Genomic DNA, 24951 nt, shown 5'->3' with positions numbered 1-24951 from the left:
AACATGCAGACTGTATCAAGACAACACTTAGTTTATGATTCAAAAGTTCTAAAATTCAAGTAATGTACAGGGTGAATACATTTTTATTCATTTATATCAGACACATCACACAGGTGTAACAACTAAAATATGTATATGAAAGACCAGATTGAAGAATGGGACAATAGACAAGTGAATATAATTCAGTGCTTGCATTTGTATCAGCAGTGGTGGAAAAAGTACCCACTTGTCATAGTAAAAGTATGAGTGTCTTAATAGAAAATGACTCAAGCAAAAGTGAAAGTCACCCAGTAAAATTCTACTGGAGTAAAAGTCCAAACATTTTTTGTTTTAAATATACTTAAGTATCAAAAGTAAATTTAATTGCAAAAAATATACTTAAGTATTACTTAAGTGTTTTAAATTTACGGATTGCCAGGGGCACACTCCAACACTCAGACATAACTTACAAACAAAGCATTTGTGTTTAGTGAGTCTGCCAGATCAGATGCAGGAGGGATGACCAGGGATTTTCTCTTCTCTTTAAGAGTGTGAATTTTCCTATCCTGCTATGTAAGGAATACTTTTGGGTGTCAGGGAAAATGTATGGAGTAGAAAGTACATTCTTTTCTTTAGGAATGTAGTGGAGTAAAAGTAGTAGTCAAGTAGTCAAACATATAAATAGTAAAGTAAAGTACAGATACCCCAAGAAATGACTTAAGTAGTACTTTAAAGTATGTTTTTGTTAAATACTTCACACCACTGTATATCTGTTTGTATGAATGAGTGGTTACAAGATATGTAGGCCTTCCAAACACACACCAGAGACAGAATGGTGTTCTACATTATTTATTTAACAATAGCTAAAAGTCCCAAGTGGACAAGTCCAAAAAGATCAAATGGAAAAGTCTTATTTTAAAAGTCCTTGAGGACTCTTCCGTGGTCACACCACTGCAGGCACGCTCTGAGGGATCCAAGCCAGTGTTCACAGCAGGCCTCTCCTGGGTTCTGTTGTACTGAGTGAAAGAAAGATTCTGTCAACAGATTTTGCTGAAATGTCATAGGGCCAATTACAATAAAACTCCACAATACCTCTCCAAAAATGATTAAATCATAATAAGCCACAATAGAACTAAGGAAAGGAGTATAATATCAAAGGTAATGGGGAAATAGTAAATAGATTTAAACAAACTTAAATGGGAAAATCAAAAAGGCTTGAATGGGAAAATAAAAATGGAGGCAGGAGACAGTGGCTTAAGTAATGTTATCTGGTATCAATAAAGGCCAATCATGTCTATTCAGAAAAGTTTTCCCATTGTCATTGGGGGGACACGAGTAACTCAAATAGTTCAAATGTGAGCAATGAGTGTTCAGGCAGAAAAGTCACTATAATCCATAATGAATTCAACCTGAATTGTGCTTCACCTTTCCAGTATCCCAAAAGGCCTCCTCTCTGGTTCACAGTAGGTGCACTACTGTACTGGCTGTGCGTAGCACACAAAGCAGTAGAGAATGTCAGCAGGCAGTGCTAGCAGGTGAAATGTTGGAAACGGAATATGGAGAGGTACTTAGCTTTTGGAAAGGGTGAAGCGTTGACCCTCCCAATTCCCATAAAGGCCTTCTCGTTGCATTTCAACACTGGTCCCGGTCTGCTCCAGCAAAGAGGTGCGCACCTTATATTCACCCGTACCAGGTGAATTAGGTTCTGGGCATATAATGCAATGTATTGGGGAAGCTTCTAATATATACAATCACCTCCATGACATACCTTTCATCACCAAAGCTGTGTTAGCATTTACTGCTCATGTTGCTGTACAACCCTTTTCTTAGTGCCAATGATATAAATGTGCAATTCACACACAATATTCAGTTCATATGCATGGACTGTAATACCTCTGCTGTGCAACAACAGCTTTCTCCCTGCTCTGTCAGCATGCTCCTTTCTAGTGATCTTACTCCCTCTCCACCTGGAATGCAGTAACATCAAAAACATGAATAAAAATGTACCTACTCAGTCAGTAACTTAGCTAACTAATGAAACAATAATGTGTACATATACAAGCATATTCTTTATTAGCCAAATTGCACCAAAACAACAGCCTCTGCTACTTTTTCAGTTACCAATTCATCAACAACAGTAACAAACTTATTTGGCAAAAAGTGTTCAATAGTCAGTAGCAGGAAAGTAAAGTATAGGTAGCAAAGAGTTTATATTTTCTAAAATCATTAGCTAGCTACATTGATGACTTCAGCTAATGTTTGATGTTCTCTCTTCCCAAGCAGTTTCAATTTAGCTAGGCTCATCCAACAGGCTTATGCTGCACTGAAACAGAGACAATACCAGACCAGACAGCCTGACCCTGATCCTATTGCGTTTAAGTTAGCTAACTACATAAATGGCCTTTTCATAATCTTTATAGATAATATAAATATATTTGTTTTCCCCTAGCACCTAGAGCTGCCTAATATAGCAAGCCAGTACGGTAGCTAGGATGCATCCAATGTGTGACATTAGTTGCTATATGGGTGACATTAGATAGATGTTCTTTACCATTCATCCATCAGATTTGCCTCCAACGTTCCTTATAGGACACATCACACTGCACTCTAAACTACTCTGTAAACTAGTCATCTCTGTATGCCCGTCGCAATACCCACTGGTTGATGCTTATTTTTTGTTTTGTTTTAAACTTAGGCCTCACTCCCTCCTATCTGAGATACCTACTGCAGCCCTCATCCTCCACATACACCCGTTCTGCCAGTCACATTCTGTTAAAGGTCCCCAAAGCACATAATCCCTGGGTCGCTCGTCTTTTCAGTTTGCTGCAGCTTGTGACTGGAACGAGCTGCAAGAAACACTCAAACTGGACAGTTTTATCTCAATCTCTTCATTCAAAGACTCAATCATGGACACTCTTATTGACAGTTGTGGCTGCTTCGCGTGATGTATTGTTGTCTCTACTTTCTTGCCCGTTGTGCTGTTGTCTGTCTTTTTTCGTCATGTGTTATGTCCTATATTTGTATTTTATTTTTAATCCCAGCCCCCGTCCCCACAGGAGGCCCTTTGTAGGCCGTCATTGTAAATAAGAATTTGTTCTTAACTGACCTGCCTAGTTAAATAAATAAAGGTAAAAAAATAAATGAGTGAGATGAAACCGGAAGGAATGACATCGCATCCGAAAAAAAATTATGTCTGGAATTATTGAGTCTACCATTACAGAAATCCACTTGCAAATCTTTACATATATTAGATAATCAAAAACACGTTGAAATAGCATTAGGCTGAATTCCTACGCTAGCTTTCTTACCTAAAATAAGAAGCGCCTTTTGGGAAGTCCTCCGTGTTGCAATGTGGCTACTGGTTAGATACCTGGGGATGTAAACATCACGTTGGTCCCACCTTCCATTTAGCTAGCTAGCCAATCACTGGCATTGTAACAAAGGCCAGTGCTGTGATTTGTCAATAAGGCTGCCAATCATATTTGAGTAACATGTAGATTTGCGAACACACAAGTGCATTTCGAGAGAGCGCAGGCAAGTATACCGTGAGCAGGGAGATGCTGATCTCAACACTTAATTTATTGCGATCAATTCTACTTTCTGGGAAAGCAAAAAAACATTGAGGTCTTTACCCTCTCTTTGAGCTCATCAACGTGATCGTCTCCGTCCTAAATATATTTTATCTAAACTATCAACTCTCTCCACACGTGCTCATTTTTTGTGTGCGATTTTATAACACATATCATGCAATTTTACTCATTTTACCATGGGGTGGAGAGCAGAGGAGGCTGGTGGGAGGAGCTATAGGAGGACAGGCTCATTGCAATGGCTGGAATGGAATACATAGGACAGTATCAAACACATCAACATATGGAAACCACTTGTTTGACTCTGTTCCATTTATTCCATTCCAGCCATAACAATGAGCCCATCCTCCTATAGCTCCCACCACCAGCCTCCTCTGGGAGATAGACATTTTTCGAGTTTTAAAGCTAATTTCCTGCATTTCTACACTTTTTCCATGACTTATGCCATGTAAATATGACATCTGAGTGAGAGTGACTAACAAAATCAATGTCACACCCTCTCCCTGGGCACAGATTGTCGCTGGTTTAATGTTGAAGGAAGAGCAAACATCTGAAGCAGGCGGGCCGGTGGATAAATAAATATTAGTTGTCCTTGTTTGAACAGTGGAGCACTCTCTGTCTACACATACAGCAGGTGTTACTAATGACTCTTTGCTTACGCTTACTGTTTGTCACGCATTACGAAACACATGAGTGTATGGAGACCATAATGGAGTCCATCTGCTTATGTTACTCACAGGAAAACGTGTGGACACACTGCATTTTTAGTCAAGCACTTGTTTATCTGTGTAAGGCCATTGTTCATTTTCACAGGCTTCTCATTTATAAACCATAAGTAAAGCATTAAGATTTCTTGATTTAATTCCTCCCTCCCCCAAGACATGCACAACATTGCTGTACCAGTGCACTAGACAAATTAGGTCAGAGTGTATCCTGAAATGAAATCAAATGCACTAATGGAATACATTAAACATGTGCTGTATTTCCAATGGTGAAACCTTGCAGAAGCATAAAGCCCTGCAATTTGATTTCATAAGGAGAGCCAACCACAGTGAGAGAACTAGAGTGCTCAGGGAGAGAGCCACAGTGCTCAGTCGACAGTTCCGTTACCTACATGCTGAGACTGTTCACACACACTGGCTGGACTACTGTACGCAAGTAGAGCAGTGATTGGACCAGGGCTCTGCCAGTCAATGAACAAATCCCCTCTGACTTCCTCTCCTCCTTTCCTGATGCAGCATGGGCTGAGAGGGAGGGGAGTTGATCTGTCTTCACAGCCTGCCTCAGCTCAGCTCGCCACCTGCCCTTGAGTTACTGTGAATAGACAAGACAGAGAGGAAGTCGTTCTGTAGTCTGGCTCTTGTAAACCATATCTCTGCTGTGTTTTTATCCCTGGGCTGTTTAGATTTTTCCCCTCTCTGCTCTGGGGGTGGAGTGGAGCGTTTGTCCCTGGCTGGCGGAGCTCCGATGGGAGGCAGCGCTGCCTCTGTCTGGGACTGGGGATGCTGAACGGGGGAAGGGAGGGCCTGTTTCAACTGGGACAGCAGCTCCAGCAACAGGGGGAGTACCAGGCCGCCCTCCACTGCTTCCTTAGCTCTCTGCTGGGGTTAAGGCATGTGCAGAGCTTCACTTCGCTGCCCAACTGCCTTCACCAGGTGAGCCACCGACCTAATGGCCGGACGATCACTCACTCTCACACCCATATGTATACATGCACCCGCAGACATACACACGCATACTGTAGACAAATGTTTGCACACAAACGTCCAGTCTACAGGCACATGCACACACTTGTGGTGTACATAAACATGAGCACACAGACACAAAACTCATTCACCACAATACTGATACCATACATACAGTACTGACACTGTGTTTGCCTGTTACTCATACATTAGCATATAATATAAACACACAAGCCACACACTACACATACCAATACAACCTTGCCATCACCAATACCAATGTCAAACGTCATGTTGCCACTCACAGCACAGGATCAGCGTTTTTCCTGTTGACAGTGCATGTTGCAAGGTGAAGACAGGGAGTCTGTCTGTCTCAGGACAGACAGAAAAATGTCAAATGGCTCTTTTCAATGTCAGTAATATGCGTATTGCAAACCTGTGAGTATGTTAGCTACTGTACCTCAATATGAGGTTGGAAGTGGTCCATGTATAGTGCATAACATAATAATGTATGTCAGTAGCCTATTATCAGAAACTCCACTGTATCTGATGGATGTAAATAGCATCCGATTACTGGGACTCATTTCATGTGCATGCTTGTCTCCCAGAATAGCATATTGTTGTTTTGATCTAGTTTTGTTGAACCAGGGCCACAGTACCAGATTACATACTAAAGGCCCCTGGATAACAATATGTATCAAGTGACCCAAAGAAAATGTCTTACATTTACAAATGTAGCCCCTTACCCAATATCCCAGGAATGTGGCATGATGTTGAACAGACCAACGGCGAGAGAGAGAGAGAGAGCGCGAGAGAGAGAGAGAGAGAGAGAGAGAGGGTGGTTTTGTTCATTCCCCTCTACAATACAGTGGCTTATATGAGAATAGTGGAATGTGAATGGTCATACATGGTAATACAGTGCCTTGCGAAAGTATTCGGCCCCCTTGAACTTTGCGATCTTTTGCCACATTTCAGACTTCAAACATAAAGATATAAAACTGTATTTTTTTGTGAAGAATCAACAAAAAGTGGGACACAATCATGAAGTGGAACGACATTTATTGGATATTTCAAACTTTTTTAACAAATCAAAAACTGAAAAATTGGGCGTGCAAAATTATTCAGCCCCCTTAATACTTTGTAGCGTCTCCTTTTGCTGCGATTACAGCTGTAAGTCGCTTGGGGTATGTCTCTATCAGTTTTGCACATCGAGAGACTGACATTTTTTCCCATTCCTCCTTGCAAAACAGCTCGAGCTCAGTGAGGTTGGATGGAGAGCATTTGTGAACAGCAGTTTTCAGTTCTTTCCACAGATTCTCGATTGGATTCAGGTCTGGACTTTGACTTGGCCATTCTAACACCTGGATATGTTTATTTTTGAACCATTCCATTGTAGATTTTGCTTTATGTTTTGGATCATTGTCTTGTTGGGAGACAAATCTCCGTCCCAGTCTCAGGTCTTTTGCAGACTCCATCAGGCTTTCTTCCAGAATGGTCCTGTATTTGGCTCCATCCATCTTCCCATCAATTTTAACCATCTTCCCTGTCCCTGCTCAAGAAATGCTGGCCCAAACCATGATGCTGCCACCACCATGTTTGACAGTGGGTATGGTGTGTTCAGGGTGATGAGCTGTGTTGCTTTTACGCCAAACATAACATTTTGCATTGTTGCCAAAAAGTTCAATTTTGGTTTCATCTGACCAGAGCACCTTCTTCCACATGTTTGGTGTGTCTCCCAGGTGGCTTGTGGCAAACTTTAAACAACACTTTTTATGGATATCTTTAAGAAATGGCTTTCTTCTTGCCACTCTTCCATAAAGGCCAGATTTGTGCAATATACGACTGATTGTTGTCCTATGGACAGAGTCTCCCACCTCAGCTGTAGATCTCTGCAGTTGATCCAGAGTGATCATGGGCCTCTTGGCTGCATCTCTGATCAGTCTTCTCCTTGTATGAGCTGAACGTTTAGAGGGACGGCCAGGTTTTGGTAGATTTGCAGTGGTCTGATACTCCTTCCATTTCAATATTATTGCTTGCAAAGTGCTCCTTGGGATGTTTAAAGCTTGGGAAATCTTTTTGTATCCAAATCCGGCTTTAAACTTCTTCACAACAGTATCTCGGACCTGCCTGGTGTGTTCCTTGTTCTTCATGATGCTCTCTGCGCTTTTAACGGACCTCTGAGACTATCACAGTGCAGGTGCATTTATACGGAGACTTGATTACACACAGGTGGATTGTATTTATCATCATTAGTCATTTAGGTCAACATTGGATCATTCAGAGATCCTCACTGAACTTCTGGAGAGAGTTTGCTGCACTGGAAGTAAAGGGGCTGAATAATTTTGCACGCCCAATTTTTCAGTTTTTGATTTGTTAAAAAAGTTTGAAATATCCAATAAATGTCGTTCCACTTCATGATTGTGTCCCACTTGTTGTTGATTCTTCACAAAAAATACAGTTTTATATCTTTATGTTTGAAGCCTGAAATGTGGCAAAAGGTCGCAAAGTTCAAGGGGGCCGAATACTTTCGCAAGGCACTGTATGTGTAGAATGCAGACAGACAATTAATTGTGTAGCATATTCATATCATACAATCCTAATATGTGTTCTCCTTTGTGATTACAGATTGCTGAACTCTTCATCTCTGAAAATAATTGTATCCTTTACACACAAACGGAGGCCTTGTGAGACCAAACCCAACTTCCAGATAACTATTAGTACTATCTTTGCATGAAACCTGTGACTATGATTGGGAGGCAAAAACTGTTTCCTTTGTTGGTGGCAGTGGCCTGCGGTATGGTGAGTTCCAGTGCAAAATGTAATTTGGCTGTACAGAAAAAGCATCGTATAAAGAGGGAATTTGTGTCCACGGGACAGAATATTATCAGAGCTTTGTCCCAGAATGCTCAAGGTTTTGAATGGGGTCAGGCTTTTCTCTTAAGAGGATTTGTAAGTGCTTATCTCCCCACAACACAGAGTATGAGAAAGCTAACTAACCTGTATTCTGCAGTGGCTGTGTGTGTCACCACCACCGCCATCATCCACTACAGGCCAGTGCAGTATAGGGTTCAGATAAGAGGGGTGTGGTGTTGCAGGATATATAACCTCTTCCCATGGCACTCCTCTCTGTTACTGAGACATTGAAAAACATTTCACGCCAGCTCAAGTTATCTGCCTCAGCAAGACCCAGCTCCTCACAACCCATCTCCCAAAATAGGTTGATTTACTGGGCTCACTTCATCAATACATGTCCATAGTCTCAGAAGCCATTTAGTTAAGAGGCTCATAGGTCATGATAGGGTTAATTAAGTCTTTGGACATGAAAGAGACACATAGCATCATGAATAATTATGTCACAATGGTGTCATATGTTAATAGTAACATATAAGCTTCATAGACACAGGTCATTACCACCATAACGATTTGAAGTAGATAGTTTTAAACTATTTACAAAGTCATTTGAGTTTTTATCATGGAACTTGTTACGTGGAACTGATCCAGACATGTCTTTTTGTCAACACAGAGATTTGGCCAGAACAATGGGATACATGACAGTCTGATTGTCCCAGTTAAAGTCACTGGCTATTGGGCAAAATCAATGTTGTTTCCACGTCATTTAAAACCCTAAATGAAATGTGATGATGTTGAATCAACGTAGATACTGATTAGATATAAAAAAAAGTCATCAACGTAAGGGAATTTTGTATTTTTTTTCACCCAACTTTTAACCTAAATCCAATGACATGTTTAATTCACATTATTTACCAAATGTAAGTAAAACTGACATCTGTGCCCAGTGGGTGGTCCCTGAGGCCAGGTTAAACAGGATATTCATGTGACTGGGCAGAGCCAGAGTTTAACAGGCTTTTAAAGTGCTCTCTGGGTTATATTTGGGAAGGTTCCCTGGGGAGTGAGGGAGGTGAAGACTTAGCCTAATCTAACTGACTCTGAGGGGAACACATATTTTCACATGCACAGACTAAAAAACATAAACTCTCAGCATCAAATGCCATAATAATAACTCCCAGTTGCTGGATTTGTTCTCAGAGCTCTCTGACCAAAAGTCATCCTGGCTTTCATGGAAAGTGTATTAATCTATCCTTTCAATTTGGCTCTAAAATTAGAGAAATAAGTAAGACAATCAAATGGAATTTCCCTGTATATAGCTCCACATTGATCTGGTACTGGTACTCCCTGTATATAGCTCCCCATTGATATGGTACTGGTACTCCCTATATATAGCGCCACATTGATATGGTACTGGTACTCCCTATATATAGCGCCACATTGATCTGGTACTGGTACTCCCTATATATAGCGCCACATTGATCTGGTACTGGTACTCCCTATATATAGCGCCACATTGATATGGTACTGGTACTCCCTGTATATAGCGCCACATTGATCTGGTACTGGTACTCCCTATATATAGCGCCACATTGATATGGTACTGGTACTCCCTGTATATAGCGCCACATTGATATGGTACTGGTACTCCTTGTATATAGCGCCACATTGATCTGGTACTGGTACTCCCTGTATATAGCTCCACATTGATCCGGCACTGGTACTCCCTATATATAGCGCCACATTGATATGGTACTGGTACTCCCTGTATATAGCTCCACATTGATATGGTACTGGTACTCCCTGTATATAGCGCCACATTGATCTGGTACTGGTACTCCCTGTATATAGCGCCACATTGATATGGTACTGGTACTCCCTGTATATAGCTCCACATTGATCTGGTACTGGTACTCCCTGTATATAGCGCCACATTGATATGGTACTGGTACTCCCTGTATATAGCGCCACATTGATCTGGTACTGGTACTCCCTATATATAGCGCCACATTGATATGGTACTGGTACTCCCTGTATATAGCGCCACATTGATATGGTACTGGTACTCCTTGTATATAGCGCCACATTGATCTGGTACTGGTACTCCCTGTATATAGCTCCACATTGATATGGTACTGGTACTCCCTGTATATAGCTCCACATTGATCTGGTACTGGTACTCCCTGTATATAGCTCCACATTGATATGGTACTGGTACTCCCTGTATATAGCTCCACATTGATATGGTACTGGTACTCCCTGTATATAGCTCCACATTGATATGGTACTGGTACTCCCTGTATATAGCTCCACATTGATCTGGTACTGGTACTCCCTGTATATAGCGCCACATTGATATGGTACTGGTACTCCCTGTATATAGCGCCACATTGATATGGTACTGGTACTCCCTGTATATAGCTCCACATTGATCTGGTACTGGTACTCCCTGTATATAGCTCCCCATTGATCTGGTACTGGTACTCCCTGTATATAGCTCCACATTGATCTGGTACTGGTACTCCCTGTATATAGCTCCACATTGATATGGTACTGGTACTCCCTGTATATAGCTCCCCATTGATCTGGTACTGGTACTCCCTGTATATAGCTCCACATTGATCTGGTACTGGTACTCCCTGTATATAGCTCCACATTGATATGGTACTGGTACTCCCTGTATATAGCTCCACATTGATATGGTACTGGTACTCCCTGTATATAGCTCCACATTGATCTGGTACTGGTACTCCCTGTATATAGCGCCACATTGATATGGTACTGGTACTCCCTGTATATAGCGCCACATTGATATGGTACTGGTACTCCCTGTATATAGCTCCACATTGATCTGGTACTGGTACTCCCTGTATATAGCTCCACATTGATATGGTACTGGTACTCCCTGTATATAGCGCCACATTGATATGGTACTGGTACTCCCTGTATATAGCTCCACATTGATCTGGTACTGGTACTCCCTGTATATAGCTCCACATTGATCTGGTACTGGTACTCCCTGTATATAGCGCCACATTGATATGGTACTGGTACTCCCTGTATATAGCGCCACATTGATATGGTACTGGTACTCCCTGTATATAGCTCCACATTGATATGGTACTGGTACTCCCTTTATATAGCGCCACATTGATATGGTACTGGTACTCCCTGTATATAGCTCCACATTGATATGGTACTGGTACTCCCTCTATACTGGTACTCCCTTCCTTATTGTGTATTTTATTCCTCTTGTGTTACTATTTTTCTTTTATTATAATTTTTTACTTGATTAAGTCTCCACCCATTGTATTCGGCACATGTGACAAATAAAAATGTGTTTTGATTTGAACAGTCATTACCTCAGCGGCCCAGTAAACCCTGGAGTTAACCCAAAACTGTCTGTCAGCAGCCCAATATCTCTACCTCAGCTGACTATTATATACTGTCAACGAATAGGAATGAGGCACATTGCAGCATATGCAGGATGTTTAGAAGAGGATCGTAGTAAACACAGCACGTAGTAGCAACACAGTAAACACAAAATTCGACTTGTCCACTGGATGTCTACTGGAGTCATAAAGTATGCATGGCACTGCATACATTGTGTATCCTTCTGGCTGGTGAAGTCTATTCGGAGTGTGTGTTAATGTGCTTCTCATGTATTTTGCTAGTCATAAAAGGTAGCCTCTTTCCTTTCACATGGACAGTTGTGATAGGGTTTATAGACTACTGTCATTTAAAGATGCACTACGCAGAAATCGCTCCGGCATTTCCTGGTTGGTAACATTCGAATGGTTCGCCTAATTTCACTTTATTTGACAAAACAAAAAAGTATAGTGTAGAAAATCATAGTACATCTGAATCGCTGTGAACTATCTTTTCCATAACCAAAGATATAGTTTATTTTCTGCTGTATGGAGCTGGGGTACGAAACCATAAGTAAAAGACACAAAAACAAAACTTAAGAACGGGAAGCATAGAAATAACGCAAATAGCCTTTATTCACTGTATATAATACATTTTTAAAGCTTTTATTTGTATCTAAACTGTGCTACTTTAACGGCAATCAATAGGCCACACACAAGCATTCAGAAATAGAACTAAGCAAAGTCTGGTCTCACGTGCGACAGAGAGCTCCTGCTTTTGAGTAGGCCATTTACGCCAGGCTGTATGTCTGTGTTTATTTTAAGCACATTTTCCTTGTCAAGCAATGCTTTTAAATTCACCTGTCAAGTGTTCAACGGTGTCAACATACAAAGGGATGCATTTATTTCAGTATGAAGAATGCCTTTGACAAAGTGAACCAACTCGGCTCCTGAGTCTATTTTTAGGGATGGCACACATATTTGGTGCCTTAGGGACAAATCTTAATTTATTGGAAGGAGAGGTGGTCTAAAATACTGGAGGGTTGTCAAGATTTTTTTGTTGCTTTGGGGAGGGTTGTGTATTTTTTTTATTGGGCACAGGGGAGGCTAGCGCATTTTTTCCCTGATTTACATTCGCTCTTCTGCTCATATTTTCCCTATAAACAATAGCTTGACTTTTGATATTACCCTAATGAAGTTTAGAAACATTTGTGAAGGTTTGGTATGGTGTGGCTATTATTAAGCTTTAGCTACTGAAGGCCTATGATACTGTAAGTCCCTGACTTTATTGTGCAAACCCGGTCACTTGAAAAAATATTTGGGTATAAATGTTAGATTTTGTCAGTTAAAAAAACAATCAATCAATAAATTCAAACTGTGCAGTGGCCAATTGATGAACGGAAAGCGACAGTTTACAAAAAAATCAGAGATTGTCAAGCCAAGGCTTCGATACTGGGTCAACCTAAAATGTAGAGAGGGATGTATTTTCTGTTTGTTGAGATTGACAGTCTATTTGTGGTGTTAACACAAACCATGATATTGAAGTGCCCAAAGTTGGTATGCTTTGATAATTGGTTGTGTGGTGCATTGGCACAGAAACCTGTCGGTGAGTTGGAACAGCCCCCCCCCCCCAGTAAATTTAAATCCATCCCTTACAGAATCACATACCCAAAATAACTGACACATCAACATTGACAAACAAGACTGCAGTACAATGCCCAGATATTATAGGCCAAGCCTTCACAGAGACTGTTTTGAGCCATCTGTCTAGAATGTTGGTGATGAGCCTGTTACTTGCTGAGGTCACATTCTGGAGCCATAAAAAATATTTTTTTAAACACGTTGCAGTTAAGCCTGATGACAACAACATTTCTGACACTACAACTGACTTAATACCTTTGACAACTGGGCCTGATCCTTCACCTATATAAATAGACGGCAAGGCCCTGCAGTTCATTCAGGCTGAGAAGATGTTCTACGAGGTTTCTCTAATTGAGCTCACTGCTGTTCAGGGGAGCACAGGCAAGTATATTCACATCTGTAAAATGGGGGCATCCACAAGTTCAGCTTCTCACCATCTGACAACTATGTCACAAGGGGGCCATCTTCAGTAGCGTTTTGTCATAGATGTGGGTTGTCCACCCACTCATTGCCCACCATTGTGCGTAGGTACAAGGAGTGACGAAGGATGCCGTTTAAGTACTATGAGGATGGTTGATGAGGCAATTGGACTCAGGTGAGTGAGGCAGGCTTTTGGCTAATGAAGATTGGATGCAGGTGAGCAAATTGGCATGGGTACTGCTCTACGTCCATATATGGATTTCCTTGCCGCTCTGCCGCCTTCCATTGTGGATGTCTGGACCCATATATGGAGTTCCTGCTACAGGGCCGCATTCCAATATGAATGTCGTTATCCATGTATGGAATTCTGCATTCCAATATGGGAAGACTGAGTCCATATATGGAGTTCCTGCTCCAAGGCTGCATTCCAATACAGAAGAACAAGCACATATATGGAAGTTCCTGTTGTGGATTAGGTATGTCATCTGAAGCTTAAAGCTGTCCTCCCAAAACTGTGTTATAAACTACACTTAGCACTCTAACTGGGTGATTAAGGGGTGCCCTAACTAAATTCCATTTCTGTAAGCTATAAATTGTGGTATACAGTATGGTATGCAGTGTATTTTTAGGACCTTTGTATTGTAATATACCAATCTGAAAAGATACCAGTGCAATGTGTGATTCTGTACAATAGAGAAACAAACCTCAGCCAGAGAGCCTGGTGTATCCCTTACAACCCAACAGGGTTGGCCTGTCATCTATCACCTGCTGGCTCTCCTCTCCGTCCGTCCGTCCGTCCGTCCGTCCGTCCGTCTGTCTGTCTGTCTGTCTGTCTGGAGGCTGCTGATTCAACAGCAGTTCAGTGTAGCATGGGCAGGAGGTAGCAGGAGTTATGGGATGGACAGGGAAGACAAATGGCCATGTTAGGCATTATCTCATAAGGAGTTGTGTGGCGCCATGGAATACTGAGGCCCCTGATTCAGCACTGTGCCAGCTGCTCTGTTTCTCTCTCCTGGGGCAATGCTGGCATCACAATCACTCCACCAGCCTTCTCTCTCTCTTCAATCTCCTGTTCAAAACTCAGCCCATTTCCATCTCATTTTGATTATCTGACAGATATTGGACCTACTCTATTTTCAATGCTTTCTATTATTTTCCCTCATCCTGTTAATTAAAAGTTTCTGTCCCCTTATTGCCATTTCTGAACCACTTTACTTTTCAGTTTACCTCTCCAACGTTAGGCTGGAAAAGCTTTTATGGAGGCTAATCTCCACTCCCACCAGGGTCAGCTCAGGTGTTTGTGTCTGTGTGAACAGGTAGCTGTGCCACTGCTTTTGTGGGTGTGGTAAGTGCGCTGTTTGCACTCACAGTTTCCTCTCCCTTCCCTCTTCCCTCTGCTCTCTATCTGACGTCTCCTGCTCACTATCCTGCTGGCTCCACTGTACCCTGCTGTTCAGACACCACTCTCATCTCCACACTGCCAGCCCTGCCAGAGATCACATCGCCAGCATTTTGGATTCTGTTTACTTGCTATGTAGAGAGACAGAGGGAGTTAAAGGGATATAAAGAGCGAGAGAAGGATAGAGCGTGAGCAAGAGGGATCGAGTCAGACGTTAGCGGGCGGCTGATTACATGCCCTGTGTGTGTGTAACAGGCCCCCAGAAGGAGGCTTTGCTGGGCTCGTCTGGGACAGGATGGGCATCCCCAGAGGAGCTATCGGATCAGGCCTCCCAGGCACAGCATTTTGAGCGGCTGGCCCAGCTTTGCATCATGAGTAAAAGGTATGTAGATTTAACAAGAATAACGCAAATGTCCTCCCTTGCAATAAGTGCAGTGCTGTTTAGTATTGTTGGTCTTCCTCTCATTAAATGAGACAACTTTGCTGTTTCTGTTCTGCTGGCTTTTCTGAAATGGTGTTGGTAATTACTGGGTTTCAAGTATGGAGGGATGAGAAAGTAGATATTAATATTATGCCTGATATAGACAGCATAATATATACTGATACTGTAGGTGTTTTTGCTTGCTGTTAAAAGCTCCAAAAGACTGTAGTTATATTTACTAGATGCTGTATTTTGATATTTTGGCTAGCTCTGTTCCCCTTTACTTTTGAAAGGCTGTATGAGTGTATAATATCTTTACAAAATGAAAAACAGTGATACTGTCATTCAGACATGAGGCTATTTCATTGAGGCATTGTTCGCTTTCTGTAGTTTTAAATTGGACGTTTCTGAATGATGTGCTTATTTCTAACAGAAATCTACAGTATTTAAACTGTATGCTGTCTCACATCTTAAAGTGATACTCATTTCCATATTTCCCCTCCCCCAGATTGTTAGTGAAAGATGGGTTTATATGTTTATAGTGCTTTGAAAATATGCCATCAGGATGAAAATGTACCTCGCCAAAGTAAACCAGTGCACAAAGAAATGTTTGCATCTGTGGCCCTCATGCAAAAACCACTGAGGTGAATTTACCTGTAGAGGTGGAGCAAAGGGACAACATCCCTAATGGGGGTTTCAAGTGTTACCAGAACACATTGATCTGATGTCCTTGATGCTGGGGTATTCTGGTAGGCCACAAAGACAGGAACATACACATTGATCTGATGTCCTTGATGCTGGAGTATTCTGGTAGGCCACAAAGACAGGAACATACACATTGACCTGATGTCCTTGATGCTGGGATATTCTGGTAGGCCACAAAGACAGGAACATACACATTGATCTGATGTCCTTGATGCTGGAGTATTCTGGTAGGCCACAAAGACAGGAACATACACATTGACCTGATGTCCTTGATGCTGGAGTATTCTGGTAGGCCACAAAGACAGGAACATACACATTGATCTGATGTCCTTGATGCTGGGGAATTCTGGTAGGCCACAAAGACAGGAACATACACATTGACCTGATGTCCTTGATGCTGGAGTATTCTGGTAGGCCACAAAGACAGGAACATACACATTGATCTGATGTCCTTGATGCTGGGGAATTCTGGTAGGCCACAAAGACAGGAACATACACATTGACCTGATGTCCTTGATGCTGGAGTATTCTGGTAGGCCACAAAGACAGGAACATACACATTGATCTGATGTCCTTGATGCTGGGGAATTCTGGTAGGCCACAAAGACAGGAACATACACATTGATCTGATGTCCTTGATGCTGGAGTATTCTGGTAGCCCACAAAGACAGGAACATACACATTGACCTGATGTCCTTGATGCTGGAGTATTCTGGTAGGCCACAAAGACAGGAACATACATATTGATCTGATGTCCTTGATGCTGGAGTATTCTGGTAGGCCACAAAGACAGGAACATACACATTGACCTGATGTCCTTGATGCTGGAGTATTCTGGTAGGCCACAAAGACAGGAACATACACATTGACCTGATGTCCTTGATGCTGGAGTATTCTGGTAGGCCACAAAGACAGGAACATACACATTGACCTGATGTCCTTGATGCTGGAGTATTCTGGTAGGCCACAAAGACAGGAACATACACATTGATCTGATGTCCTTGATGCTGGGGTATTCTGGTAGGCCACAAAGACAGGAACATACACATTGATCTGATGTCCTTGATGCTGGAGTATTCTGGTAGGCCACAAAGACAGGAACATACACATTTATTTGCCCCTCCTGTCAATGTTTGGAAGATTTAGAGCATTTAGCCTGATTGACTTGATAGGGTGGAAGGGGGTAACAGATATCCTGACTACTCAAGCTAAATTCTTCTGCTGCTCCGTCGTTCACTACATACTAGTCTGAGATTGCCGTCATTGAAGTCGTTTTTGGTGATGAGGTGCATGAAGGGTGTTGTTCAAAACAAAGTAATCAGTGATTGAATCGTCTCGAACCAATCACAGTATCAAAGCCAATGACTAATTTTCAAACTACCACTTTAACCACGTGCGTTCTGGCTCTGGCCTAACCCATCGATTTCTGGACCAATCAGACGGCCCTGAATGTGTTCACATTTTTGGTAACTTAACCTAGCAGGTGTAAAAAAAAATGTGGCTGACTGGAGTACCCAAATCCATTTTGAAGGGGAAACTGAAGTTAGGTTGATAATACTGTATCCCTGAAAACCGGAAACATCCGCTTTTTTGGTTTCTGCTGTTTGATCTCTCATTTTTGTACAATACTTTTAGTTTAGAGTGTCTCTAGTACTATACGTTTAGTTTAGCGTGTCTCTAGTAATAAACATTTAGTTTAGCGTGTCTCTAGTAATAAACATTTAGTTTAGTGTGTCTCTAGTCTCTAGTAATTTATGTTTAGTTTAACGTGTCTGTAGTACTATACTTTTAGTGTAGTGTGTCTGTAATACTATACGTTTAGTTTAGGGTGTCTCTTAGTACTATACTTTTAGTTTAGGGTGTCTCTAGTACTATACTTTTAGTTTAGGGTGTCTCTAGTACTATACTTTTAGTTTAGGGTGTCTCTAGTACTATATGTTTAGTTTAGCGTGTCTCTAGTAATAAACACTTAGTTTAGCGTGTCTCTAGTACTATACTTTTAGTTTAGGGTGTCTCTAGTACTATACTTTTAGTTTAGGGTGTCTCTAGTACTATACTTTTAGTTTAGGGTGTCTCTAGTACTATACTTTTAGTTCAGCGTGTCTCTAGTAATAAACATTTAGTTTAGCGTGTCTCTAGTAATAAACATTTAGTTTAGTGTGTCTCTAGTACTATACTTTTAGTTTAGCGTGTCTGTCGTACTATACTTTTAGTGTAGTGTGTCTGTATTACTATATTTTTAGTTTAGGGTGTCTCTAGTAATTTATGTTTAGTTTAACGTGTCTGTAGTACTATACTTTTAGTGTAGTGTGTCTGTAATACTATACGTTTAGTTTAGGGTGTCTCTAGTACTATACTTTTAGTTTAGCGTGTCTGTAGTACTATACTTTTTGTTTAGCGTGTCTGTAGTACTATACTTTTAGTGTAGTGTGTCTGTAATACTATACGTTTAGTTTAGGGTGTCTCTAGTACTATACTTTTAGTTTAGTGTGTCTGTAGCAATATACTTTTAGTTTAGTGTGTCTGTAGTACTTTTAGTTTAGCGCATCTCTAGAACCGTATGTTTAGTTTAGTGTGTTTCTAATACTATGCTTTTCACCCTAAAGAAATGTACAGAATGCCCCAAATTCATCCACCCATTAGACGCCTCACAATCCAATGGACTTGTTTGGGTGCAATATTTTATTTACAGGGTTTTAGAAGACTCACATCCTACTACAGCACTAGAGCACTGGAGCTTGTGGCCGTTTGGAATTGGGAGGATGGCAGCCTCTTCATCTTTACTGGGTCATAGACATTTTTGTAGGTGTTTATGAACGGTCTCTGAGATGAACATTAACCTTGGACACTGATGGAGTAATGAGGACTACCAAGAGAAAACTGGAAGAGGTGCTCATATAACTGTCTTTAGTAGTCAGTGCTAAGTCAATGCCAGTCTTCTCTCTTGGACAGAAAGTTATTGTGCTTCCTGAATCTTTCAGCGCTGTGGCAGGAAGTCCTTCGGCCGTTGAAGGGCTTCGCTATACTTTGGTGATCGGATGTCCTCAAATTACATTCTAAAACAGTGCAAACAGACACCTGGCCATTACTAATTGAAGGGAAGCTTGGTTTTGGAACAGCGATCGTCACATCTGTGACACTACACAGGACTTGCTCTAAATCCATTGGCACATGTAAGGGCCGGAATTTGTCTTGCCATGCTATGCCCACCTAGCTCCATGCCAGAGCAGTATAGCTGTGGAAGGGTGCACGGTAAACCAACCAGTGGGAGCCATGGCAAAATGGACAATAAAATATATTTTATTTGTATGTTTGTTTGAGGTTGCTTTCCATGGGTTGGTTGTCTGGATTTTCTATTGACACAGCCGACAGGGAAAAAAACTTGTGCATCAATGTTGTTTCCACGTCATTTCAACAAAATCAATCTGATGACGTTGAATCAACATGGAAAACGGATTTGATTTGCAAAAAGTTTTGTCTTTCTTTCACCCTCCTTTAACCTGATTTCACATTGAATTTACTTTAGTTTAAATCTCAACCAAATGTAAATCCAACTAGACATTCAAATGACATCTGGAGAAATAATCCAAAAAATGTTAATTATCTCTGTGTTCCTGTCCTTCGTCTTTTAGACCTCATCTCGCTTTAGAGTACAGTGGGAAAGCCACTAAGATCCATCAGAGGGCCTTTGGCAGCGACCACCCCGTCACAGACAAGAGTCTGGAGCTGCTGGCCACCGTCTACGCAGAAATTGGCAAAACAGAATACTCAGGTAAAACCCCTGAATAAAGACAGAACACTTTAAAAGCCAGTGTCATGCTGAAATAAACATAGATGAATACTTACAGTAGATGAACTCAATAGTCATGAGTGTTCCATCACGGCTGAGTGTGTCAGCATGTTCTTCTCAGTGTGACAGGCGGGCACAGGCAGTGGAGAGTTTATAGTTGACAGTTTGTAGTTAAACTGAACCCTGAGAGGTGATTTGGTGTAGACCTTGTCACTAGGTTGACATAAAGCACACTCTTGTGGAATGACAAACCGGAAAACAGCTGTTAAGCCCAGGAACAACTTAACTGCTTTGCTTCAGCGCACACATCGCACAATAAGTGGCTTACATAATTCCAGTTAGCCCTCCTACTGTATGATGTCTGCTCAAGGAATTGTTAAATGAATAAACACACCCACTCAGAGTGGTTTTATATAGAGCTGAACAGAAAATACTTATTGTGAAATTGACAGTTTAAAGCCACTGTATTGGTGTGCTCATGCTTCACTCGCATGATGAGGAAGTGGCATTTTCTACTGTTTTCCAAAGTTGCCATTTTTGGGGTAAAGAGGTTTGCTGAAGAAGGCACAGGGTAAAATGTGCCCTAGATGTTGAGAACAGCTGTTGAGTCAGTGTTCACAGCCAGGGGTGCTCAGTAGAGCAGGCTATGTGTAGGACCTGGGGTGCTAAGAGAATGGTTCCTATTCATGCCAGTTGACCTTCTTGACCATATCAATATCACGTGCTTCTTCAAGCGCTACCAGAGCACCACGTCTAGGTCCAAAAGGTTCCTTAACAGCTTCAACCCCAAAGCCATAAGACCGCTGAACAATTAATCAAATGGCCACCTGGACTATTTGCATTGACCCCCTCCCTTCCCCTTTGTTTTTACAATGCTACTACTCACTGTTTATTATCTATGCATAGTCACTTTACCCATACCTACATGTACAAATTGCCTCGACTAACCTGTACCCCCGCATGTTGACTCGGTACCGGTACCCCCTGTATATAGTCTCATTATTGCTATTTAATTGTGTTCTTAAAAAAAAAATGCTTAATTTATTTAGTAAATAATTTCTTAACCCTATTTTCTTAAAACTGCTTTGTTGGTTAAAGGCTTGTAAAGAGTTTCACTGTAAGGTTTACCTACACCTGTTGTATTCGGTGCATGTGACAAATAAGATTAGGTTTTATTTTATTTATTTTGTACACAAAGTGTGATTTCGCTGTGACCTAAAATGGCTGTCATAGAGTTGTCATTGTGGGTGTGAGCTGCACTCCTCCTATAAACACATTCATTGATAGTTGGATGGTCTACATGTTGCTTGTGCAGTCTATTCCACATCTTTCATAGTACAAAGCCAGTGCAGTGCTTTTGTGATCTGGAAATGTGTGTGTTGTAAGTACCACTGCACTGTACCTGTGTATATAAATGGCCATGATGGAGTCAACCCTGATGTTTTTCGCAGAAATGTTTGTTTTTGTATTTTGAACTTTCATCTTCAGCTCTATCTACACAGTAGATATGTTTATTGGTACCTTGGATCCAGGTTCCATCTGTGGTCAGAGACTAATGTTTACTCATGGTTAATACCTTAGATTCCCTAGGCCAGTGTGTGTCAGCGCTTTCCAGGAGGTTTGCTGCTGCCGAGTCCTTCAGAGACACACTCAACAACGGTCTTTCCCATTCCCATTCCCACCGGGATAAACGCTCTGAGGTCCGGCACAGGAAAGACCCCCGCCCACTGGTGGACACACCAAAACCCAAGGTGACACTTTTATTTCAATGACTGAAATGTCCTCAAAACTGGTGTCCATTGTGTCTTCAGTTCTAATGATATCTCACCCTCTCCTCAGGTCACCAATGGTAAAATCCCCATGTCCATACTGAAGAGATCTGGCTCACGATCAGACTCAGAGCCCAGCCACAGACGGAAAGGCGAGCGGCGGGTCCGGTTCAGGGAGCCTGAAACCACTGTGCATGGTGAGAGAGACATCAGGATCAGAGATCAAATGCCAAATATATGGAGGCCATGAGGACGAGATCTTTCCAAACTTTCAAAGTTTGAGCCCCTTCAGTGCATGTAACGAGCCGAAGAGAGATGGCGTTGCCCTCTGGTGCATTCTCACCTCTACCCAGTCACTCACACTCCTCTCTACTGCACTGTAAGGCCGTGGTCTGCAGAAACAAGAAACACGTTTGTTATTGGACTAACTCAGCTCTATTCCACTGGGTTTTAGAGAATTAAACACTCACTAAATCAAAACGTATTAAACAATACTTAGTATTACATTGGTGAGTTATACTGCTAAATCTACTGTTCTCCTAATTCTCTATGGGCCACTACTACTGAACCTTACAAAGGGATCTGCATTGTTATGGCTTAGCTGTAAAAGAAAATGAACAAGATACAGTAAAATCCTGTGATTAGATTGTAAAACACTGTCCCTTGTGGATACTGTAGTACTTAATGTAATGCTGAATTTACAAAAAGAACAAACATGAGCAAGCTATTTACACTTCATGATTAATTATGCATGCAAATAAGGTAGCCTTTTATTTATTTATTTGCTTCTTGTCTATCGGTTTCGCAGACATTCCATACTACGACCGTTTAGTTGGTAAGTCTGTCTGACAGTGGTCCCAAATAATAGCACACTAAGAATATGGAGCAAGTGTCACCCTCATTGACTGGTCATTACTGACTTGTTATACTAAATCTGTGTAAGGAAGACTGTTGAGTGGTGCTTAATATGAGAATTTGCAATCATAGACATTTTAATATTGTACTGTGATGCATGGGTATTCAACACACTTATTATATTGCATATTCCAGTCCAGTATCTGGTGTATGGCACGTTTTATACTGTTAATAAAGATACTGAAAATCAGGCCTTTAGCTACAATGTGGTGGAAAAAAAGTGATTTTGGTATCAGGAAAACAACATGCCCCTCACTCCTGAACATGCAGACTGGGAGAGCCTTTACAAATCATTCAACAGTTTGTTTTTGGTCTCTTTTGGTTCACAGCCTATGACACATCACCGCCCAGCCCCCACCTGGCCCTGTTCACCTGCCTGTTCCTGCTGATGTCACTGCTGGGCGTTGCCATGTTCTGCACGGACCGCCGGCGCCCACAGCGTGTCTGTGAGGAGCTGGAGGCCTCGCTGGCTGTCTACCTGATACACATAAAACAGCTGCTGTGGGGCTGCTGGATCTGGCTAACCATGCAGTGACTGGGACCCACCAGAGGGGGAGGCATGGAGGACTGCATTCACTCTCTCCATTACATGTCCGTTGAGGTGCCCTACCTAGCCTGGTCCCGAGCACCTCAGTCATACACACGGACTATCTATCTATGGTGTTGAGATGTGCACCCCTACTGCTATGCTCACATCCATATATGGAGAAATGTGTAATCCCAGAGATATTTAGCCTCCATGCCTGTATACTGTACGTACCTTGGTGGTGGGTATGCTACCATGTTCGTTTTGTTGATAAGACATTTTGCACATCAGCAATGTCGATGCTCACTGGTTTGCTCACTTAATTGCTACAATAATTTACATGTTCCTTTCTTGGCACAATCTATTGTGAGTGAATGTTTCATGGAATGCCAAATTAATTATATTTATTTAATTACAATGCTATGTCATTTGTGTACTTAAAAGCTAGCTACAGATATGAATGTGTATATACCGTATACTAAGGACTATCACAATATTACGCCTTGTTATTGCACATAATTGAATGTATAAAGTGTGAAAAACTGCTTAGAGTTGGCACAAAACACCCTTACCGTCTAAAATAAGGATTATGGATTGAGTCAAGCACAATGTGACAACCTTCTGAAAAGGATGGCTGACACAGGCACAGGACTGCTTCACTTCACAGTGCCAGGTTAAACTAGCAAATTGACAAAGCCATCTTTCTTTTACAGCATAAATACTGCAGTCCGGCGTTTCCTACCTTGGTCCTTGGGACCCCAAGAGGTGCACGTTTTGTTTTTTTGCCCTAACACTACACAGCTGATTCAAATGATCAAAGCTTGATGATTAGTTGATCAGCTATGTAGTGCTAGGGCAAAATCCAAAATGTGCACCCCTTGGGATCCCGAGGACCGAGTTTGGAAAACCCTGTTGTAGTCTGACTATTTTTTTAGGTCAGATCAGTTTTGGGTTCCAAGTTGGGACAAAGATGATAAGATATTCACCACAATAATATATATACTCACTTTCCTGGGAATGTACTCAAATTCAATGAGTGCTTATGATTTTGACAGTGTACCTCTTGGTAAATGCTAAAATGCCTCAAATAATATCCTCTCTCCTCTAAATTGTATTTATTCTTCTATACTGCATATCTGCATCTACTCAAATATCAAATACTTTCATTTTTTTTAGAGTACATTTTGTAAGGGCTTTTGTTACATTTCTATGTTTTGATTGTGCCAATATTCAGATTTTAATCTTGATGTCAAATGCTTTTAAAGTTAATGATTATTTGGGATTTGAAAAGTACCTTAAATTAGAGCAAATGTTAATGATGCAAAGTAAAGAAAGGAATCTACATGAATTGTACGGTCCAATGGTCTGTGGTAAGATGCAGCAACATTATGACACTAATTGAATCATCACTGTGGGACCTTCAGTAATTGGAACCATTCAAATATAGAAATTAAAGTCTCTTCTATAAACAGGTCGAGCTTTAAAGGACAAATGTGATGCTTATCATATACCTCTTGATCCGAGCAATAAAACACAAGACGCTGTTTCCACTGATACATATTCTTTAAACAGTTTAACAGGTTTCAGGGAACACAACTATAAGAAAGAGTTGGTGTTGGAAAAATCTGAGCAATATGATGCAACCAATGTCTGAATGGAGGAGCTACTGGGACTGAAGGTTCCCTTTGCACCATCAAACGGAACTACTATCATTAGCAATACAAATACCCAGCAAGTCAACATGGCTTGTTTCTGCACATTTTGGTTAGTAGCTGCATTTCACTGCTGACAATAGGCCTGTGGTCACTTTGAAAGAAGTGCCTTTTAGAAGGATTTTGTAGTTTCTATATTTTGTTATTTATTCGAATTATTTGAAATAAAACTGTCATTGCATACCAA

The 24951-nt window shown here is 41.3% G+C and overlaps 1 protein-coding gene and 1 long non-coding RNA gene across 2 annotated transcripts; one reads left to right on the top strand and one right to left on the bottom strand.

The window, feature by feature from the left end:
* Positions 1 to 812: 812 nt before the first annotated feature.
* Positions 813 to 3372, bottom strand: LOC135508176 (uncharacterized). Its single transcript, XR_010450765.1, has 3 exons — positions 3288 to 3372; positions 1873 to 1946; positions 813 to 1684 (listed from the first exon to the last, which is right to left on the bottom strand). It is a non-coding gene; the product is annotated as an uncharacterized LOC135508176 (long non-coding RNA).
* Positions 3373 to 4820: 1448 nt separating this feature from the next.
* On the top strand, positions 4821 to 24951 carry c21h14orf180 (chromosome 21 C14orf180 homolog). Its single transcript, XM_064928196.1, has 8 exons — positions 4821 to 5221; positions 7877 to 7907; positions 13402 to 13488; positions 15182 to 15308; positions 19685 to 19824; positions 21424 to 21593; positions 21682 to 21808; positions 22856 to 24951. Exons 1-8 carry the CDS (start codon positions 5069 to 5071, stop codon positions 23059 to 23061), a joined length of 1041 nt encoding a protein of 346 aa, XP_064784268.1. The 5' UTR covers positions 4821 to 5068; the 3' UTR covers positions 23062 to 24951.

The sequence above is a fragment of the Oncorhynchus masou genome, chromosome 21, assembly GCF_036934945.1.
Source record: "Oncorhynchus masou masou isolate Uvic2021 chromosome 21, UVic_Omas_1.1, whole genome shotgun sequence".
NCBI lineage: Eukaryota > Metazoa > Chordata > Actinopteri > Salmoniformes > Salmonidae > Oncorhynchus > Oncorhynchus masou.
Note: the sequence above shows the minus strand (reverse complement) of the source record. Positions and strands in the feature narration are given on the sequence as shown.

What these genes read in the sequence shown, in the direction of transcription:
- c21h14orf180 (XM_064928196.1), top strand. Translation starts at nt 5,069, where the DNA reads ATGCTGAACGGGGGAAGGGAGGGCCTGTTTCAACTGGGACAGCAGCTC. An exon ending in TGCTGTTCAGGGGAGCACAG is followed by an intron (nt 13,489 to 15,181) that starts GCAAGTATATTC and finishes TGTGTGTAACAG; the next exon opens with GCCCCCAGAAGGAGGCTTTG. An exon ending in TGGCAAAACAGAATACTCAG is followed by an intron (nt 19,825 to 21,423) that starts GTAAAACCCCTG and finishes TTAATACCTTAG; the next exon opens with ATTCCCTAGGCCAGTGTGTG.